Here is a 23,548-nt window from a genome sequence, read left to right as displayed (position 1 = left end):
GCAGAATTCAGATGACAGACAGCCTATTGACAGTGGCAGATGAGATCTCTGCTGAAAGCTCGTGGGCAGTTAACCACTTGGTGCAGCTTGAAACCTGGGAAGATTTTATTAAAGGACTGCTTGACAATATTTTACCTTTTAGTTAAAATTTTGTGATTATTGTATAATTAGTAATATTATGAAAAGTATAGTTGCAACTCACCATATAGTGGAGATGCTGAGTCGCAGTTAGACACAAGCAAAAGACTGTCACAAAATTAGGTTCGGCCAACAAGGCCTTTGTCAAAAATGGATCACACACACACACACACACACACACACACACACACACGCACACACGCAAACGATACTCACACACATGACCACAATCTCTGGCAGCTGAATCCAACTACAAGCAGCAGCAGCAGCTGTAGTGCATAATGGGAGAGGCAACTGGGTGGGGATAAGGAGGAGGCTGGGGTGGGGCGGGGAGGGGGAGGTATGGCAGGCTAGGAGTAGGGGATGGTGAAATGTTGCTTGGGAGCATGTAGGGACGAGGTGGAGAGAGGGTGGGGCAGCTAGACGCAGTTGGGAGGTTAGACAGAGGGCAGGGAGAGAGGGGAAGGAATAGCATAGAAGGAGAGAAGAAAAAAGCCTGGGTGTGTTGGTGGAATAGAGGGCTGTTTAGTGCTGGAATGGGAACAGGGAAGGGGCTAGATGGGTGGGGACAATACTAACGGAGGTTGGTCAGGAGGGCTACGGGAATGTAGGATGTATTGCAGGGAGAGTTCCCACTTCAGGAGTTTCGAAAAGCTGGCGTTGGTGGGAAGGATCCGTATGACACAGGCTGTGAAACAGTCATTAAAATGAAGAATGTTGTGTTGGGTGGCATGCTCAGCAATGGGGTAGTCCAGTTGCTTCTTGGCCACAGTTTGTCAGTGACCATTCATGCAGACAGAGAGCTTGTTGGTTGTCATGCCCACATAGAACGCAGCACAGTGGTTGCAGCTTAGCTTGTAGATCACATTACTGGTTTCACAGGTAGCCCTGCCTTTGTTGGGATAGGTGATGTTTGTGACCAGAGGAGGATGTATGGACAGGTCTTGCATCTAGGTTTATCACAGGGATACGAGCCATGAGGTAAGGGGTTGGGAGCAGGGGTTGTGTAGGGATGGATGAGTTACATTGTTGCATTCCATCCTGGATTTTCCATTGTTTCTATCATTTCAAATATAAATAGTATAGACAACTAGTATAAAAATAGTCTATTGACTGACCTGAAATAAACAGAACCGAGAATAAAGGTGATGAATGGAGTAACAAAATTATCTTAAAAGTGGGTACTCCTAATCGTAATATAAAGCAGCTGAGTTTTATTTCTTTTTGTGTTAAATTTGTCAGGTAATACATTTATTTAATTTTGTAAATAATACATTAATGAAACTTCCTGGCAGATTAAAACTGTGTGCCGGACCAAGACTCGAACTCGGGAGTTCGAGTCTCGGTCCAGTACACAGTTTTAATCTGCCAGGAAGTTTCATATCAGCGCACACTCCGCTGTAGAGTGAAAATTTCATTCTATTAATACATTAATGTTTTGTGAACTGTTTCAGATGATCCACACATTACATAACTTCGCAGAAATTTTGGAACAGCATCAGCATGTTAGCTCTCTCAATCTGACATGTGAAGATTTACGTGCTCAGTGCAAGACTGTTGAAGAGGAATACATAAGTAAAAGAGACTCTCAGGTTTGGCAGTTAAATTCATCATTAATGAAGAATAAGTTTTTACTGTGCCATACATTTCTGCAGGCTCATACCATTTATCCTATTGAAATTAAATTTCTGTTTTCCACCTTATGTAAAATTACTAAATTATTTTTTTATTCCTATACATTTTGAAGCAGATGTTCTTTTGATTTAGTTGTACTTTTCTTTTGCTCTCTTTTTTTTTCTTGTAATCCTTGTTCACTGGATTTTGTTTCTGTATCAAGGTGTTTAGTTCAGTCTCATCCATTTCACTCTTTTGTTGCTTCTTATTACATTATTTTCTGTGTGCCATAAATCTGTTATTTGCATCCTTATCTAAAAGCAAGGAACAAAGTATATTGGCGAATTTCTTCCGTACTCTTAAATGTCAGTACTTAGAAACAGGAAACTATGCCTATTGTCCCATTCCCTACGTTCATAGAAAATTCTGCACTTTTGTATACTTTTTGTAAATAAACTGTTCTGTAACTGTCAGTGACCTTAAAAAACTTTAATTTGCCTCTTTCAGTGTGACAATTTCTTTGTTTTTATCACAGTAATATTCATCTCTTTCACATGCATTCCTGAGAACTCGTCCAATCTGTACCATAGTTATTTCAATATTTCAGGCTAATAACTATAATCGCATGTTAATGGGTGCTATTACTGTTTGTTTAGAGGTGTTACATACAATATGATTACATTGTCTGTGGCACAAACTATCATATTTTCTACAGTTATATTTAGCCTATAGAGGAAGGTCTTCCTGTTGCAATAAAAAGTGAATTTAAGAAAAATTGTTTCAGGGTGAGGCAGCTTATGAACAGCTTGATTCACTGTCTAAAGACGTGGAGGAATGTGCCAAGGATTTATCAATGGCCAGGGGCGAATGGTGGGAAGTTCTCATACAATACGTTATTGTAGAAGGGCATGAAGATGAGTTTGTTAGTCGTGTGAGGAATGATCTTGTTGATAAAATGACCAAATTTGAAGCAAAATCAGTGCTGGAAAGGTAAAATGGATATCCTCTCTGCATGATAAGATTTTTTTTAATTACTTCTCTGATAGTCTGCAGTTTCGTTATATGTGTCTACAGATTTTATGAGATAGGTTTGGAAAACATACTCAGATACTAGCCATTCCTAATAAGCAGTTTCTTCTATACGAGAGAGAGAGAGAGAGAGAGAGAGAAGGCCTTCGTCAACAGTAGACCACACACACACACACACACACACACACACACACACACACATACATATGCAAATGCAGGTGTGGCATTCCAGCCGCATTTCACTCCAACACACCATATGTGCAAAATTATGAATGTTCCGGAATTTTTGAACGGACCTCGTGTGGTGACATTATGTCCAAACAGGACCAACATACTGTTATTCTTTTCTTGGGCTGCCAAAGGACAAACATCAGCAGACAGCCATCAGAATAGAAGACTATGTATGGGGCAACATGCCTGTCAAAAAATGCTGTTGTGGCATGGTGCTGGTTGCAGTTCGACACGGCACTTCTGTATCACAAATGTTGTAATGCTGAAGTTATGCCAATTCAAGTGGGAGACACTCAAGCATGTGCCGTCCTGTCCTGATCTCCCGCCACGCGATTATCTGTCCTTTGGTCCCTTAAAAAGGCCTTGAAGAGTTGAAGATTCGTGTCAGCTGAGGATGTGCATCAAGAAGTTACGGACTTAATCATGCAGCAGGACATGGTATTTTACCAAACAGGTATCTTCAACTTGGTGGATTGGTGGAATGATTGCCTCAGTGCTCACAGGAATTTTGCCGTATTGGCATAACAAGTCTAGACCGTATGGCCTTCGAACAGAGACTTTTTGAGCACCCCTTATACTGTGGTCAGCTCTGTACAGTACATAATTGCAACAAATTAAAACAAAATTATTTACATTTTTGAGTGTTTAAAGTTTATCTGTTACATTAATAAGTTGCATTATGTGGATCCTGTGAAGAAGCGTCTCTTGGGATGTGGAAAGAAGACAAAGCTATACATTTTATTTGAGTGGAATACAATTTAATCACTAAACATTTTTAAAAATTATTTTGTTACACTGCTAATGATATGTAAATAAATATAAAACAATAATTTTAAATTTTGTGTCATGATCAACTTCAGCAGGCTAGGAGGAACTGCCCCACAGAAATTTACATGAGTCAATCTGAAAACTTTGCCACATTAGGTGCTTAGTGAGCTCTGGCATGAATGGAAGTATGCAAAGTAAATTCTCATACAGCCAAAATTGTGTACTTCAAATCTAACTGAGCTAAGGCACCTTATTAATTCTAAGATATGAGCTTCATTAAAATAGTTGAAGAGCTGCGAAATCACACTGATTCGGATACAGGAAATAGCAGTTAACAATATTTTGATATTTCTGTTTTCTGTAATATGATTGATGAGTTAGAAAATGGTACATTCTATCAAGAGAACTTTCAAAACATGAGTTAAGGATAACTAAGTATGTTATTATGTGATAAATGTATGATTGTTCATGCATGCGTATCTTTCCAGTACCTATAATTTTGTTGAGCTATTAATATTCTGCAGAAGCTGTTGGTATTTGTAGTTAATTATATCCACAATTTCTGTGGCAGAGTGTGGACTGTACTTACAGTGTAACTGAACCACACTATCTGCTATAAATAAAAGCAGTTTTTAAGCTGTAGATCAGATAAATACTGATATTTTTGGAGCTCTTAACCGCACTAGAACACAAGAAACATAGAAGTGTAACCTTTATTATTATTATTATTATTATTATTAAATTCATTAAAACACTCTGAATGTGCACAAAATAGTAATTGTAGTAATCTCATTTCACCTTTTGTTACAGGCTGAAGTCATTAAAAAGCATTGAATATCAACTGTGCAGATGGGATGAAGAACTAAATGATCTTAGGAAGAATTGTCTTAAGAGGCTAGAATCACTGAAAGTATCTCCAGTACCAAAACTGGTGAATGAAAGTGTTGAATGTCATTTACGCAGTTATTCAGCCAACAAGAAGAAGTAAGTTATAAATGCACTGATATATATATGAAAATATAGAAAGCGTTGGTCTGTTGATAGACACAATAAAAACCACACAAACACACACACAAATTTCAAGCTTTCGCAACCCAAGGTTGCTTCATCGGGAAAAAAGGAAGGAGAGGGAAAGACGAAAGGATGTGGGTTTTAAGGGAGAGGGTAAGGAGTCATTCCAATCCCGGGAGCGGAAAGACTTACCTTAGGCGGAAAAATGGACAGGTATACACTCGCGCGTGATGCCAGACACCCAACCTCCACGTAGTCATCTCTGCCTTGAGAGATGTAGATGCATTATGACCCACCAGTCCCTCCACAGTGATGGCAGACCCCACGTTTGATACATTGTGAGGTTCCTTGGCAGCAGAGCCTGTGGGTAAAATGGGTGACACCTGAGGAATCCCATGCAACGCGTCAGATAATCTGCCAGTGCCGCACCCCAAGGCACCAGCCTGAAGATGGTTGACTGTGGCTAAAAAAAAGGTTGCTTCAGCTGTTAGTGAAGTTCAGTCAGCCCCTAATGCATCCGCATGCATCAAGCATACATCCTATCCATTCTGGTATTACTCACTTAAGAAGTATTAACTATAAAAGCACACACAGAAAGCTAAATATGCAACTTGCTTCTGTCCTGAAGTATCAGCGACAGGGCTGACTCCTTACTGAGCTTTATAGCTCACCTTCAAAAGAAATGACAACTGTGCAACAGACTGCGCCAATCTATGCTTTACGTTGACTAAAACCCCGAGTTACACTCCTTAAATACAAAATCAAACATTTAATTTAAGACTTAAACTATGGGAAAATGCTGAAAAAGCTAAATATGTAACTTGCTCCTCTGCTAGTGTGTTACAAGTGACAGCTGTATGCAATAAAAGATGACAAATCAAGGCTTACATATGTACAATATGAATATAGACAGAATATAAAGTTTATGTTGTGACACAGAGAAACAATGTCAAATGATAAAAAAAAAGTAAAAGTCAGATAGATTTAAAAATTTATGTGCCCAATAACATTGTGAGAAAAATTGGCTTGTCAAGATTATAAAAACTGTACAGTTCAATACATTAAAAGTATCGGAATGTGTTATCTCTAGTAAGATTCACTTCCTGGCATGTTTGAAAATGCCATATTGCATGTTTTATTAATAAAAGACTGAAAATAATTTTTATACTTAATGAAAGCATAAAAAAAATTGTTGCTGTCGATGCATCATCTAATTAGAGTGTAAAGTTACATCCCATAGTGTGTGGAAGTTAAAGCACCAGGGAACTGTGGAATGGAGTGCATTAGCTTTGCTTGGACCTATCATGGACATGCTTACATGAGCATGTTTACAAACATCTATACATAGCTATGAATTCATGGAGTAACTTTAAAGGAATTTATAAGTAACGAGATGGCAGACATTTTATCATTTCCTTCATTCATCTCATCCTGCAATAGATCATTTTTCATAGTTCCTTCAGTTGACAGTGTTGCTATTTGTCGAGTATGACCAATGTGTAGTAATTTCATCCTCCTCATATTCACTGGAATTTTCATTCTGTACATCACTTGATATTTTCATCTGGCTTCTCATCACTGTCACTAAAATTTTATCTTCATCCTCATCTTTTTTGCTCCTTAACCCATCTCATTCTTTTGTTCTTTCATATCTGCTTTTGTTCCGTTCACCACTCTCCTGGTATTTCAAAAATCCTGCCTCCATATCAAGTAGTTCACTTTTCCATTTTTTGCACAACTTTCTTTCATGGTAGTAAATCTTCAGTCCTTTTCATTATAGCATTCAGATCTTTTACTTACACTTCACCTCTTGCCTTATTTCTTGTTCACATATCATATCATCCCTTTTATAAACCACAAATATACGAACTTCCTCTTCTGCTTGTGCACAGTTATCATGTAAATAGTTATGCAATACCCAAGCTGTAATCTGGTTCTTCATTGGCTGTCTCATCTTCAGCCACAACCTCTTGCATCATAGACTCATTCTAAACACACTATTCAAACTCTCCTTCCCATCTTTCACCACTGCTCTCTTTGTCATTTCTCATAGTCTCTCTTTCTTTCCCTGCCTTGTCTACCTTGCTTTCTACTTTGTCCTCACCTTCCCCATTTGTAAACACTTCCACTTTATTTTCCTTCAAACTTTTCCATATTTCAATTAATTCTATGATACATTCATTTGTGACCTTTGTCTCTTCTGTTTCATTGCAATCCTTGTGCAGTCTCACTTTGGGCCACAGCAGCCAAAGACTTCTTTTTTTGTGTGTGTGTGTGTGTGTGTGTGTGTGTGTGTGTGTGTGTGTGTGTGTGTGTGTGTGCGTGCGTGCGTGTGTGCGTGTGCGCGCGCATGTGTTTTGTCTATTTTCAACTAAGGCATTGTTGGCCGAAAGCTCACATTCTGATGGTCTTTTTGTTGTGTCTATCTGCGACTCAGCATCTTGTTATGTGGTGAGTACCAACTATCCTTTTCATAATATTGTTAAGATGTGAAACTCTATTCAGTGACTTGTGTGTTACTTTGCTACACATAACTTCAATAACAGCAGAAATCATATTTTAATATTGAAGATAACTACTCAGTGGTAATGTGCAGCCATAATATTGTCTCTTTCACATTCCACAAAGTCCAAAGCTAAAGTACAAGTTCCCCTTTTGCTTGCAAAGCTGTCTACAGTATGTAACTTGTACTAATGCTTAACTTTAGAATTACACTGACTATAATTAGTTCTAAGTCTCTCTGTAAATTACTAATCAATCATGTTTCCCTAATACCACAATCCGATATTACACCATAATGAGGAAGCGGAAGAGCTTGGATAAACAATACAAAGATTAACTGTTCCATTTAATGAACAAAATACAAAATATTGACTAACTGTCTTTTCTTAATCACATCTGCTCCACTGCAAGAACCAACAACAGTATTACATTTTGTAAAGTGAGTGATAGAAGTGTACCTTATATTCACTGCTTTATTTCTAAATGTGAAGTCAACGAAAAACTTTTACTCTTGTCATGTACACAAGAACAAGTTCTGAAATTCACAACTGTCTTAACCAACTAATTGCAACAACTTTGTGATGGACATTCTCCTGATTTTAAGTCAACCATGAAAAATATATTCTTGGGTCTCTGGATGAGACAGTTAGTATGCTAATTTGCTGGTAATCGAAATCTGATCATGGATTTTCATTCTTTCCCATTGAGTGTTTTCCATGCTGATCAAGTTGTTGCCTGTTGCTTCAGAAGACAGTTTTTATACTCTGTACTTTTTACACAGCTATTAAAAGTACATGGCACATTACCTGTAGTTGTGATGTGTGCATGTTCCACTCTCTCTGTTTCTCTTTCTCTTCATTACAGCAATTATTTTCCTCCCATATATCACATTTAATAGGAATGCTTAAATGTAGGTAGGTGAAGTGGAAATATTTCCAGTTACTATCTGACAGATAACATAATGATGTCTGATGCACTGTAACAGCATTTATTACTTTTAATACACTTTCAGAGGTACGTTACAAAATTATTGTAGAGAAAAATTGTAGTTTGAAACAAATCCTTTATGGCAAACTAATTCGCTACTGACGATTTCTTCTACAGATGAATAATTGCACCATACATACTGTAGTTCTTCTGAGACTGTAGGTGACTTTTTACCAGTTATATTCCATGCTGCTGTTGCTTTAATTGGATTGATCAGTAAGATTCTTTGCCTACTGTCCATTTATTTCTGCGCAATGGATTCACTTATAGTCTTCAATTCTCCATTTTCAGTCACTCACCTCGACCAGTAAAACATATTCTTGACACCATTGTACAATAGACTATCTGGAATGATCTCTCTGCACTCTCCACAGCTCTCACTTCTCTGACAGTTTACACGTAAATATTTGTGTCAATCACTTATGCTATTTGAAAACATCTGGTTATGGATTGCCCAGAGACTGGCATAACACCAGTCACCTGCTGTTATGGTTATTGCTGTCCTATGAATATTCCAGAAAGATGATGGGATAATACAATTGACGAATATTGGCATAGAGCTGAAGTGACACAAAACAATACAAAAGTACCTGCTCCAGCTGTGACATAAATCAGTCTGAGGCCAGCGACCGTTGTGTAGCCTCTGATTAAGTTTTATATCACCACTTTATCAGGGCGCTAAAATTGACATACCACTTGTAAAAAATTACCAAGTCACCTGTTGATTATAGTGGCCTAATAAGGCAGTCATATAAGACACACTAAGAGTATACCCATACGTGTCACCTGAGGTCAATTTGACTCTATGCCTGTCTGGATTAGAACCACTGCTGCTGTCAGGGAGGCTGCTCTGTGCACTGAATTGTGCATCTAGTGTGTGCCCAAATCATTTACCACATGGGTCATGTGTGTGTGTGTGTGTGTGTGTGTGTGTGTGTGTGTGTGTGTGTGTGTATTGCTCACAAACGCCTTAATGGCCAAAGCTATAAGTGTGTGAATCTTTTCGTTGTCCCTATCGCTACTCAACATCTCTGCTATATGGTGAGCAGCAACTTTCCTTCTCTAATATTGTAAGTAAAATTTCCTTATTTACCATCCTTCCCAATGTTACACTCTTAATGAGCAGCAGCGTGTAACACAAATAGTGGAAACAATAGTAGCTATAATTGAAAAAAGTAAACCATCAAAGACAAATTACAGACATGTACAATTAAACTGAGTGAATTGGATTAAATGAAGTGTTTGACACAACATTGTCAACACTCAACGAACCCAGTCCTTGGGATACAATACAGATCAGTTTGCATCTATGATTAAATATTCGTATTTGTTGGTTTTGCTAACTCATGATCGTACTGTCAGCTCCCATCCTCCACTAAAGACAGGTGCATAAGTACAACTTACATTCCAGAAACTAATACAGGCCACAAAATGAATATTATAACTGTTCCATTCGTATACTTTTTGTGGACATAAGTCACTCACCAGGTTTGTGTGACCCAGTGAATTTCCAGCAATGAATGTGAGAGAAGAGGGAGGGATAGGGGAAGAGAAATATGGTGATAATACACAGCATGAGTAATGAAGAGAGTGCCACAACTGGATGAGAAATGAAGAATGGAATATATGAAGATGTTAACAGTGTCTTCACATTTTGACAGAAAGAAAAACTGGCCGTATTTCTACGGGGAAAAAGTTCGAGGTTGCCAAGATGAAGCACTACAGTTTTTTCCTTAAAAGCATAGATTTAGCTCAGACTGCAGGGCAGCTTTTTGGAAGAGGCGAACAGCAACAACAGGAAGAGATGACAGGTACTCAACCTCTGATGCAAGATACTGGGATGCATGTGTGCTGAGGAGCTGACGAAGTAGACATATTGCGCAACAGTCTCACTACTCTTCTGGCCACATCTGTCCCCACTGACTGTGTGAAGCACTGACACGATCAGGTAGACAAGTGTTACAAGTGTAACACCCTCAAGTATTCATGATTAATTCTAACCGTCTGCAGTTTCCACTGCTCGTGCCATGTCGGGTTAACATGTCAATACTGGAGATTTGCCAGAATGAATGTTTGCACAAGTTTACATTTCAAATGTTATTAGAATACATTCCACAACTAATGGAGAAGTAGAGGTAAGTGGAAGTCTTCCTCCAGTACTTCCTGCCCAGTTGAAGTGACCACCCAAAGTTACACCACTTCGTGAGAAAGTGCTTTTAACAAGTGATTTTATTCCTACAAGCAACATACTACTGTCTCTTTACTCAGGTAGCTTTCAAATCACTTCAACACATTGTCTGATAATTTCAGATGTTACATTGATCTGAGCTGTATAGCAAAGTTAATGAGTTTATGTGCTTTGCTAAAATCTGGCAGAGTCAATACTGTGACTTCGAGGTTGTTTGTGACATATTTCGTGTCATTAGTTACGATAATAAGTGCAGAGTCTATACTATGATATTTTGGTGTTGACAAAAACCAGACTAATAATTGTCAGAGAAATTGGATTTGTGTAACTATTCAGTCAGTCAACTATGAAAAATATATTTTGGGGTCTCTGAATTTGACAGTTAGTATGCTAATTTGCTGGAAATCGAAAGCTGATCATGGATTTTCATTCTTTCCCATTGAGTGTTTTCCATGCTGATCAAGTTGTTGCCTGTTGCTTCAGAAGAGAGTTTTATTATTGTGTTTATTTTAATATGCTTTAGGTAGAAAATGTCAGGGTTAGTTCAGTGTTCTGTGATTCTTGTGTGTGATAATTCTTTGCAGCATGGGGGGTGACTTGAGCAGAAAAAAAGTCATACAATGTGTCAACTGGGAGCTGAATAACAGTTCCTGATTTAGTCTTTTCTATGGAGATTTTTCGGCAGAATCGTAGGGCTCTTTTCCCTGCTCACAATAAATTGAGCTTGCCTAATTTTGGCGTTTTGAATGTATTGCTTTACCCTATTTTGCAGTTTCCAGTATTCTTCATAGCATTTGATCTTTGAATTTGAATGTAACATCTGTGACCAGCATCCCTGTTGTTCATTATTTGCCATAATACAGGTGTCGATCAAGAGTAGGGGTTTTTGTTACTTCTGTTACATGTATGGGAACACATTTGTCACCGAGTGTTTAACAGTAAGTTCATGCATTTTGCCATCTATTGTGAGCTCTCTGATTGTTTGATGCAATTGAATTTCTCAACAGTCCACCTTTGGAACATCACAGTCTATATCATCAATGTTTCAGCTAGTTGTGTGATGCAATTTTAGCTGTGGAAGATGTAAGACTAGACTACGGACATTACACGATGTAGTGAGAGGCTCAGAGCCAAAGTATGACAGATGTTTTTTACTTCACCATCTTTTTCATTGTAGCTACATTTATAAGAGTGTAAATGTGCCATTAGGGTTGGAATGGAAGAATCCTAATGTTTCTAAAATAAACAATTTTCTTAAGTTTATTGTGGGGGAAGTGTGTCTCAACGAGTCTGTTCATCCTCCCATCACTGTGACATACTCATATTGACACTGATGTGAATGTAATTCTGACTAGAAGGAAGTCATCGTGCTGATTTTTAGAGGCTTTTACACAACAAATGCTTCTGGCTCTGTAGACATTTTTGATGAACATGATTTCTGACCATCTTTCTTCATTGTGATTCAACATTCTTTGAGACGAGAATGTATGAGCTGGTTACAGCAGGCAGTTTGACAAACTTGCACCTGTGGTGAAGGTCACTGACCCATATTTCTCATAAGCAGTATAACTGACGAACAACCGGAATTTTCTGCATCTGAGGAGGTACCTGCACATGGACACTGAAGGAGAGTACATCACAGAGTTTTAGTTTTCTGAGATTACATAATTTGGTAGTAGAGAGAAATAGGGCTGAGATAGTGATGAGTTTGAAACAGTTTACCCCTTATTCTGGAATGATGATAGCGAGGGAGTAGAAAGTATAAAATGTAACATTGGAAGATCGTACAGTTGAGAGCAGTAAGAGGAAAGGGATGATTTGCTCGGCTGATAACCCCAACAAAAAACCAACAAAAAATAAATGTAGTAACTATGAGACTGTCATTTGAAGACATAAATAAATTTAAAAAAATGCAATGATGATGATTGTTCTTTTCTAATTAGGACCTAACATAACCAAGATGATGTATTTGTAAAGCAGAAAAGGAGAAGTACAATAACCACTGACCTTTTATTACAGACAAATGAGGGATTGTAAGTCTGTTTCACCTTTGATACTGTTCACAAGTCATATCAAAAGTGTCCCCCCCCCCCCCTCCCCCCCACACACACACACACCTTTTTAGAGCAATTTTTTTTTTTTAATTTCTTCAGTAGTGCTTGTAAGAGTTTTACAAATTTTGTGTAAGATTGCTGCTGTTTGTGCTTCCTCTGTGGTTAAGAGTACCTTTTTTGTGGAGCATGGCATTTATGTCAGAGTGGACCAGTTCCAATGTACTTGGAACTGTAATCTCATCTTCCTCCAGGGGCTGGACCAGTACTATATGCATTATTGTTAGCCTAGTGGTTTACCATTTCTACCAATGTAAGTATCGGTGGAACACAAAAAAATAGCACTATCACAAAGGACACTACTGTTGACACAAGATCAACTTGTACTAAATAATTACACTCTAGGAAACATCTTTGATATGAGAAAAAAAATTTGTGAGCCAAACTAAACACATGTTACAGTATAGCTGTCATTTTCCAAATACTATTTTTCATATCAGGAATAAGATTTTGGCAAAATTCCATGTGAAAAGTCATTTAATGTTATTGAGAATTCATTTGTACCGCCCATATGAATGCTGATGTTATTACAGTTGCCACAGCAGAGGCAGACACTGAAATAGCACTTTCAGTATTCACATGGATTGAGTCTTGATAAATCTTTTAAGAAGTGTGACCTGTAATTATGAAATCAGCTAATATTCCGTATAATATCTTGATTTTCATTGATGCCTATCAAGCGTTGTCTTGGGGTGTTTAAGAGCAGCTGCTTCAGATGTTTGTCACAATATCTGTCTTAGCAGATAGCACTTCTTCAGTGTGTGATGTTAAATTTATCTTCTTGTATGCAGTCATAAATCTTTTATTTAGCGCTGGTTTTATAAATTGCAGACACCTGTCAGCTGATTTTCTGTATTTCAATGATCTGAAGTTCAGGAGACCTGTTTGTGATTTCATTGTGAGATTGCAGTCTCTGTATGCAAAACATGTTTCATATGGATGATGTGTAAACAAATATGACTTACTTGATTGGTTCAAGAGTGTTAAATGTGTCTGTGTAAACAATGAAATAATAGTTTGACTTGTCATTGATGCTTCCCATATACTGTTAAGCATACATAAAATTATATTCCTCTCAAATTTTGCTGGTTAAAAGTTCTGTTTGCTATTCTATTTTTTCCAGGTGTTCTCTTTGTGTTTGTGAAAATCTTATAAAAACATATGAGACTAAATTATTTGCTGTCCATACAAAAGATGAAAGACACTCATTGGTTGGACAATGCCTTGTTCTTGGCAAGGCAGTACAAACTTCATGGCAGTGGTCTCAAATGGAGCAAGTATTGAGATGTAAGGCATCTAAGAATTATCCACCAGCATGCCACCATATTCAGGCATCAGTGTATAAGTTGTATTTCATGTTCTAATGGTGTTGGAATATGCATGATTACTATGTAACATTTAATAGACTGTTGGATCACTGCTAAGTTATCAGATTTCCTTGTGAGTAGCAGCATAAGAAGGCAAATTTCATTGAGAAATATATAAAATTAAAAGGAGACAGATTGTTGATTTTCAAGTAATGCGACATGAAGTATAGTGGACTGTCACATCAGCAGCAGCTGCAGAGTCCACTTGTCACCCACTGCTGGGTAAAAGCCTCCCCCAGGCTCCCTCCATCAGTTGTGGTGTCCAGCTGCCTCTCCTCATGTCATTTACCCACCATCATTAGCTCATTGCCTTATACTTTCCTTATTTCTTGGAATCCAGCAAGTGACTTCTTTGATCCATATTTAGGTACATTTCATATCCACAGCCATTTGTTTTTCAGTTATGTCAGAACTGCAGCCCCTTTACCTAGAGGCTGTCAAGTCAGTGTTTCCATGGGTAATATATTTTCTCACACACTTCAATACTGACATTGGTGAAGTTTCTTGAGATTGAAAACAATCAAAATAGTTGTCTGATGATTTTTTTCGCCCTTCTCGTGTGAGTTGTTCTGAGCTCTCTGCACCACCTGAGCTTTTGAGGGATGCAACAACTCTTGCATCTGCTTCCTCAGAAGCTGGTGGGTCTACATGCATTATCTTCATGTGAAGATGTGTGTGGTATTGTGAACCTTATATTAAATTCTGTATAAAAATATGCTAATAGTAGCTTTCTTTTGCCGTTAGGAAACAGTGTCATTGCAAAACTTTTTGTAGTGCTGAAATATGTTTGCCAAAGTGAAATTCAAGTCCTAGTATTTGGTATATTCATTATTCTTCCTGTATAATGGCTAGTGTAGTATGGTCATAATTTAATGTGTTGTAATATATGGCATTGTGTTACCTCTCTTATATTAGGGGGAAACATCAGTACCACAATCAGTCCTTTTTCTTCAGATCACAGTGTCTACTCATTTATTTGATGTGAGTATATCAGGGTTTTTAATAAAGAATTACTGACAAATACTATGTTTCCCAGCATAAAGCTCTGTACAGAAACGTTAGAAATAATTCCATCTTCTTTGTTTCTAACCATATCCCCAGTCTTCCCACATTGTAAATGAAAGAGATATGAAGACAACAGTCTCCTAGCTTCCAAAAGTCCACAAACAATTCCATTCCTTTCCCCTCACTAATATTCTTCTGGCATTTTTGTCTACTACTGATTATATGTTTACCCAGTTCTCTGTATGAAAAATGCATAATTCTCCTCTGTTTCTTCTAATATTTGCTGTCATTCTCTTCCATTTTTAATGCATTTTAGCCACTTCACCTGAACACTAAGTTTTGTCTGGATTCATGTGCAGGAGTGTGAACAAATGTTCTTTGTGGACTGTGCTAATGACTGTCATCTGATCCTAAAGAATCGTCTGTGCCAGAAGGGTGGTAAATTCTGTTTTCATCAGTGGTATCTACAAAAGGAATTTATATATCTCTGAACCTACATCTTTTTTACTAAAACAAATTAAATCTGTCCAATATCTTAATTGCAGTACATTATATACTGAATATCAGTGTTAGGTTAACACAGCAGTTACCTAAACTGGATAGAATAAGCAGCAAAATCAAAATGAATTAAAAAACTTGTTGATACAAGAGTTTGTGCTCCATGAGGAGCTTAACAAATCTAGTCTTTTGCACGGTATAGTTATAATGCAATACATTTTGTCATTTTTAAAGGGGTTCTTTAGAATTAAGTGAATTCTATGTTATATTTAATAAGGAATGTAAGAGTATTATCAGATATGTGACGGGGTAATCTGGTGGTAAATAAGTTACTCAGAAATATATGCTGTCGGGTCACAAGAATATGGTATTGGCTGGTGTACAGCCTATTAAAAGTAATTGAAAGGATGTCTCTTCGGAATAGGAAAGGTCTTATTTGTAAAGTACCTTTTTAGACTGGGCTTTGAAAGGGGAAAAAATTTAAAAATTTGTAAATATGGACAGTGCAAAGTATGACAGTAATTCCAGAAGAGAAGTCCAAATGAATTCCAGTGTATTTTTCTTGTATTTCGAAACAAAACAAAATCAGAATTTTGTTTCCAAAAAATTTTGTGTTTGTTTGTTCACCCCTTTTAGCAATGCTAAGCAGAATAGGCAAAACTGAAATGTTCTTTGCTGCTCACAAAAACTGAACAATTACTTTACCTTAACATCCCAGAGCAGCATTAGAACTAAATTTTCCCACATCAGTCAGGATCAACAACTGACTGTAAAAAAAGGGGTGGGGGAAAACACCATACTCTCCGGGTGCCTTTCCTCTTCTTCTTCTTCTTCTTCTTCTTCTTAAGCAGAATGACATCCAACTTGTATACCTCATTTGGAAATTCAATATTTTCATTATCGAGTATCTGTTTCAGAGTGTGCTATTGCTCTTTACAAACAGTTGAAGAGAGTTTTTGTACAGCCATCTTTGTGTTGCTAGCTAGTATGATATCTGTTGGATGTGTTGTCTGTCTGGTATAAATTTCCATTTTGCTTTCTTCATTTTTTACAAAATTTTCTTTGCAACAACTATTGTCCACAGGAATACAATTCTGAATATATATTTTTTTTTTTTTTTTTTTTTTTTTTTAATTCAGATATTCTGTTTTGTACTCATTGTTGTTCACTTGAAACTCTTGCTTTCTCTTTAAATATTATCTTGCTCCATTTGGTATCTATATTTTTGTTAGCATTTTCGAATGTGCAACGTATCTGTTAAATAACTGCCTTTTTCGTCTGTGTCCATATAACCTTCATTTTCTGGGTATGTTGCATATGTTACTTAATTTAATCTGACATATATCCCAAGACTTAAATAAACCCTCATGATCTGCATTTCAGACTTCCTGTCAAATGAGTCTATTCCTTTGTAATTCCACTTTATTAGTTTAGTCACTAGAAATTCTAGTTTATTTTAGGACCATGACATTCTGTACATTTTCTGCTGTTTGATAAAATGTAGTCCCCTTCATTGTTAATAACTCAAAATCCTAAATAAGAGGGATTCACCTTTTTGGGGAGGTAGAAGGCAGAGATATCACATTAGCTGAGTATTTCCTTTCCAGTCCAGAGATATGCCCACCTTGTATGTGATATTCAATAAGCCAAATGTGCCTCCCAGCTAGTGCCAAATGTTCCACATCTCAAGGGGTGCAGTCTTCGCTGACCAGGTACGTGTCTGGCGAACACAGAGTTCTGGAGTCAAGTTGGGATCTGGTCTGGTGAGCACCACAAGCCTGCCACACATGCAAAATCTGTGCATGCTCCAGTAACCACAGCATAGTGTGGCAGTGGATTGTTGTGTAATGAGGAACAGGATTCTTGATTTAACTGCCCAGATCATAAGCACAGTAAAAATCTTCATTAAAAATAAATAAAAAACAACTTAATAGTGAGGTGAGGGGGTAGTTCACTGTTGAGACAAAACAGTGTTTGCGGTCAACCTCTGGGCATCTGATACAGTCTTGTTATATAAGGCTTGCCAAGGCAAGTGGGGCTCTGCCTGGAGAGACAATTATTTCACTAGCTACTTGTGAGGTGACTGTGGATCATGCAACTGCTGCAAACACCACTAGCTGCTCGGGTGGACCACAGAGGTTGTTGAAGGGACTGTGGAGGCTTATCCTCCTGACAGTCTGAGTAAAATTAGTGACTGGGCTCAATGTCATCATTGATGCAAAAAATGAAAGAACGTGTATCTGAAAAAGTTTACCCTCTGGTAATCATAAAGTTTTAGAAGGGTTTGCTCGTAGCCCAAAATATGTAAAACAACTTTTAAATGGAACCCTGTGAGTTGAGACTAATAGATCAAATCAGGTGGAACAAAAAAGAACATTAGAAAAAATGGGCTGAGTTCGATGTAAGAGTTGAAACACGCAACTTTCTCAACTCGAGTGACAATGTAGTTGTGTCACAATACCTTGGAAAGGGATATCTCACATCTGTATAGTGGTGTGCAGATAAGGAGGCAGGTGGTGTGTGGGGATGCACAATTTCAATTGTTGTACGTTACACTCCAGCCAGTTGCGTCATTCTGACAAACCTGTGTGTTGAAAAGGCTGTGGAGGATGCAGTTCCGATGTAGCTGTAGTATTCATTATGAATGGCATATAAGCAGACCCAATGAGCATTATGTTAAGAAGTGATAGTGATAGTTTTTGAACATATATAAGTTTGTGGGGAGCATCATAAGCAAAAACAGTGACCCAGTGTGGCGCTTACCACAGCTTTGCCAATTGCAGGACAGGCAACAGATGTAGTGTGAGGTGTGGGAGAGAGACAGGGAGCACGCTGGTGACACCACAGAGCATTCTCTGAGTAGAAGAGATCAGGAAGCTGCCACCTAAGTTGCACAGCACTGTAGCAGAAATTGTGTTGCACATTGTCAGCTCGTACACTGTTTTCTCCTATGGCAGGAGGACCAATCATTATGTGAAATGTGTGAAACACAGGCATCCAAGTAGCATAATTTAATTTTGTGTGTTTTGTTTTCTGAACTGAAAATTGGTCTTCGTCTTCAACAGGACCTGCCCTCTATTTTACAAGGCAATGAGAAGAGTGTGGTACAGGTTTTAGGATTTAGCATTTTTTCTAGCCTTCTCCCTAATACAGTGAAAGGTAGCATTTAGCATGTTACAAAGTGGTTGTGTACTAATCTGTGATCACTGGGTTGCACTCAGTATCTTGTCGGTGGAGGTTCAACTATAGTTCAATTCTTTTATCTTGGCAGTTCGCGCATGCCCGCCCAGAAGCAGGAGATTGCTGTGTTGCCAGTTGCCAGTTGCCCAAGAGAAGCAGCGCAATAGTATAGCATAGTTCGCAAAGTTACGTTTAGGGGGGAGCGCACCGTTTATGAAGTAAAGCCACCATGGCCGCATTAACTCTTTCGCTGCTACAGAAACATGCTACCCACATTCTGTGCTGTGCGGGATTTTGTCATCACTGCAGTGCTCACCTGTGCAGACACATGGTGTTTCGACTGCTTTGACACACTTTATCATTCGATTTCACAAAAACTATTTGGCCCAAAAATTTTATTTTTACACATATTCTTGACTGATACCTTCCCCCCATAAATGACTCAATTTTGTTTCGATGTTCAGCACAGTTATTGTGCAGCATTAGATGTAGTAAACCATTGCACGAAATTTTGAAGAGTTTGCAGAGGTAAAAGTCCATAGTGTGTACTTTCCATATGGTCGATTTTAGTTGCCACTAGAAATTTCAAAAAATTACATTCAAACGAATAAAATTCATGAAATAAGACACTTCGATATTGTTTTTAAATAAAGAAAATATTAAGCACCGAACAAGGTTTGAACTCAGAACCTTTCGTTTAGCAGCCAAACACTTTAACCATTACGCTAACATAACTCATCATTCAGTAGATCTCCCGGAGGACTTTAAAATGTCACACAAAATACCGACAAACACTGTTGGTATGACTATGAATTACTCACGTTTCGTCGAAGTACAATAGGAAATAAACAATTACCACTGTCCTTTATTGCGAAAAAGCGGTTAATGAGAATGATACAAACAGCTTTCCTTGCTATCGCCTGAATTAGGAGGCTTATTGCTTGTTTGGTTTAATTAATTAATAAAATATGAAGCAATTGGTATAAAGAACGCTTTTTCCAAACTTTCTATAAAAGAAAGTATGCTATCAAGACATTGCTTTTGTTCAATTACTTTATTTATGACAGAACGTTTCTAAAACTGAAGACACTCACCCGTGCTCAGCACTGCAGTTGAGCTCTGGCAACATCATTCTCTGTTCATTGGCTGACGGTGTTTTGTGACGTCAGATGCGCAGAACCAACCTAAACTCGGCCGCCGTCGTAAATGACGCACACTTTAATTGCTGCAAACTGGTTTTGTGATATTTCTCAAATAATGTACACAACACAGTTTTTGATTACTGTCACTGCTTTGTACATTTTCAATACTCACAGTAATATGATGATCATTCTCAGTTCTTATTTAGTATTGTAATCACAGGTAGTCACCTCCAAAAAAGTCTGACCGTGACTAAATGTTTACAGTGCACTTTCACATATGGGGTCTCACAGTTGGCTTTCGAGTACACACTTGCTGGACACAATAAACTTTTTGATCACTTATTGAAATAAACCAGTGTCCATGCTGTTAACACTAAAATACTCAGACACGACTTGAATAAAAGTTATCTACAGATTGACTCTGAGAAGTACATAAAACATAAGCCATTATGAAAAAAAAAGTTGCTTATTTAAATGCTAACCACAATTTTTTTAATACATTTGTGTTGTGCATACTAATACTAGAAATAAATTAAAGATTCTTGGGCAGAGTGAGTTATTTAAAGACATGCATCTGAATATTTTATGATCTCAGGAAATATATATTTGTTAAGAGAAATGTGTGGTTGAAATTTACAAGAGTGAATGAGCTGTATGCTCAGGCAATAATTGGGTTTACATTATAAGTGATTAATTAGCAGTATAAGAGAGATTACAGTACAATTTTTTATTCATACTCTGAGAACTCCCTATTTACTAGTACAGTTACCATATTTGAAGTTACATTAAATTGTACAAATTCTTAATTAGTGGCTCAAAAATTAATTAAGAGTGTCATTCAGACCAGAAAAAATTGGGCAACAAAAGTATAATGCCGCGCAGGATTAGCCGAGCAGTCTTAGCCGAGCAGTCTCAAGGCGCTGCAGTCATGGACTGTGCAGCTGGTCCCGGCAGAGGTTCGAGTCCGCCCTCGGGCATGAGTGTGTGTGTTTGTCCTTAGGATAATTTAGGTTAAGTTGGGTCTAAGCTTAGGGACTGATGACCTTAGCAGCTAACTCCCATAAGATTTCACACACATTTTTTTGAAAGTATAATGTCAATCTTGGGAATCTAACAGGTATAGTATCTCAAAAGGCAAAATTAATTTTGGGTATGTCCGAACTTTAGTTATGGTTTTCTGCTAATTTAATTAGTTTCGGGAAAATTGAAATGTGTTGCTTAAAGTCTATATTCCAGTCTTTCTAATAGTATGTGTCAAAATGCCAAAAACGACTGATTAACTCGTCCAAAATTCATTGTTATGTGCTGTAGTAAAAATTTCATTTAATTGTTAATTTTAATTTACATGGTTTCAAGAAGAACTAAACATATTATTATAATCAGCATATTGACAGTTAACTCCTGAATAATGAAGTTGCATGAGAGATGGTCTGAGTAACATTTTTACCATTTGTGCATGCACTATATACAAGGTGTTCATTTTAACTGAAGACATTGAAATATCTCAAAAACTACACATCAGATCAAAAAAAGTTATAATTCCAAATTGTTTGTCTCAGAGTGGGACATACAATGGTACCACACTCGACCAGCCAACGCACCTCATGCATAGGTGGTGGGAGGATTGAAGATTACAATTCTACAGCAAAATCTACATATGTTTAGTCTGGAGAATTTTCTTCATTTGCACAGATGGTGCTGTAGTCAGATGAGTAGAAATGGATATTCAATCGTAATTTACGACATGCTACTCAATGGCTCTTGACTACCCAATGGCATGTGGGACCCCACCTCCATGCTGTGACCGTAGGACAGGCCAATATTTCATAACTTCTGATTGGAAACCCCATCCACCACACTGTGTTCCTTGAACATATCAAATGGATGACTACTTGACACGCCATCATGGCCATATAGCAAACTATGATGTGTCATAACAGGCAGTACATATTTCGTGCAGACATAGAACATATAGCGGTTCTAAACATTACAGTGCACACACAGTATTTATTGCCTGCACACCCACCTGTCATCTGGATAACAGAGGTGCAAATGGACGATGAATGTTGCAGCCACGCAAGAAGAAATTGAAATGATACTTATTTATGGAGAATGTGGTAGAAATGTTGAGGCTGCTGTTGCCTTGTAGGTTTTCCAGAGAAAGCTCGCTCTTGTTCTTTCTTTTACAAGGTTGTGAATGTCTTTGTCTGATGGCAGCTACAGACTGCCAAAAGGAAACGAAGCAAATGGGTTACAGGGGAAGTAATAAAATAGCTGTACTAGTATCAGTGCACCACAAACCATGGAAAAGCATCCAGCAGTTATACTGCAATTCCGGTATGTCCATAGATAGTCTTGTCACAATACTGTGTCATCATAAATATCATTCATACCATGTGTCACTGCATCAAGATCTCCACGGCAATGATTTGCATAATCAGGCAGTGTTTCATGAATGGGCACATCAACAAATGCAAATGACCCCCCATAATTAACCAAGGTTCTATTTTCCAGTGAGTCTACATTCACAAACCATAGTATTGTTAACTGGCTTTACTGGAATGTAGACAGTCCCCACTGGTTATGGCAAGGTGACCATCGTTGTCCTTGTCCAGTTAATGTATGGTGTGGCTTCATGGGGAACAAACTCATTGCTCCATATTTTATCGACCGCACATTGAATGGTTGCAAATATTGAACATTTTTGGAACAGGAACTACCAGTACTATTGCAGGATGTTGCCCTGGACGTTCAACAGTGCCTGTGGTTTCATCGTGACACTTGTCCAGTGCATTAACCAATTGAAGCATGAGAGGTATTAGACCGTGTTTACACTGGTTGGGGATGAGCAGAGGAGGTCCTATAAATTAGCCCACTAGGTCGCCAGATTTGACATCGCCGGATTTCTTTCTGTGGGGATATTTAAAAGATAAGGTGTACCAGTAGGTGCCAACTGGCCGTGAAGACATGGTTGACTGCATTGGAAAGGCCTGTGCTGACATTCCTGCATATGTGCTTCTGTCATTTGTATGATCATTTGAAAAGTGAATCACTAAGTGTATTGAAGTTGGTGGTACTACATTTGACCACTTATTCTAAGTGGAAGAGTAGAGTAGCATTTGCGATGAGCCATAGTCACAGTGGCGCGTCGAGTAGTCCCCTGTTTGATATGTTGGAGGAATACAATATCGCAATGGGGGTTTCCAATTAGAAATAATGAAACACTGGCCTATCCTACCCTCATAGCATGTAGGTGCGGTCCCATGTGCTATTGGATATTTAAGGGCCGTGGAATAGCATATCATGAATTACGATCATGTACCTATTTCTATTCCTCTGATTACAGTGCCATCTGTGGTGAAACGAAGAAAATGCTTCAAACAAAACACATGCAGATTTTGCTGTAGAATCATAATTTGCAATAAAAACAGGGGTTCCCAGTGAAGATTTCAAAGCTGCCCCTGCCCTCCTCCCCACCACCCACGCATGAGATGAGGTGGGGGGGGGGGGTAAAGTGTGTTGTCATTGGATGTACTCCTCTGAGACAAACAAATTGGAATTATAACTTTTTTTGAACTGATGTGTAGTTTTCGAGACATTCATTGTCTTCAGTTAAAATGAACATTGTGTATGCACATTGTGTACAAACTAAAGTTGTATGGAAATTAAGAACAATAATGTAGCTATTAGTAGGAGAGCAATAATAGTTAGTGAGGTGGCTTCAGCCTGCTATTTATTATTTAAGTTGTAACCTAGCCTGTTTGGTCTTTGAACTGT

At 38.0% G+C, this 23,548-nt stretch overlaps 1 protein-coding gene across 1 annotated transcript in view; it reads left to right on the top strand.

Annotated features, from left to right (window-relative positions):
- The window catches only part of LOC124804966 (E3 ubiquitin-protein ligase SHPRH), a 266,474-nt gene that overhangs the window by 179,964 nt on the left and 62,962 nt on the right, over positions 1 to 23,548 (top strand). Inside the window, exons 13-16 of the mRNA XM_047265357.1 lie at positions 1,593 to 1,730; positions 2,537 to 2,742; positions 4,591 to 4,764; positions 13,703 to 13,866. Coding sequence (XP_047121313.1) covers positions 1,593 to 1,730; positions 2,537 to 2,742; positions 4,591 to 4,764; positions 13,703 to 13,866 — 682 coding nt within the window. The remainder of the gene's footprint in view (positions 1 to 1,592; positions 1,731 to 2,536; positions 2,743 to 4,590; positions 4,765 to 13,702; positions 13,867 to 23,548) is intronic.

The sequence above is a fragment of the Schistocerca piceifrons genome, chromosome 7, assembly GCF_021461385.2.
Source record: "Schistocerca piceifrons isolate TAMUIC-IGC-003096 chromosome 7, iqSchPice1.1, whole genome shotgun sequence".
Taxonomy (NCBI): Eukaryota; Metazoa; Arthropoda; class Insecta; order Orthoptera; family Acrididae; genus Schistocerca; species Schistocerca piceifrons.
Note: the sequence above shows the minus strand (reverse complement) of the source record. Positions and strands in the feature narration are given on the sequence as shown.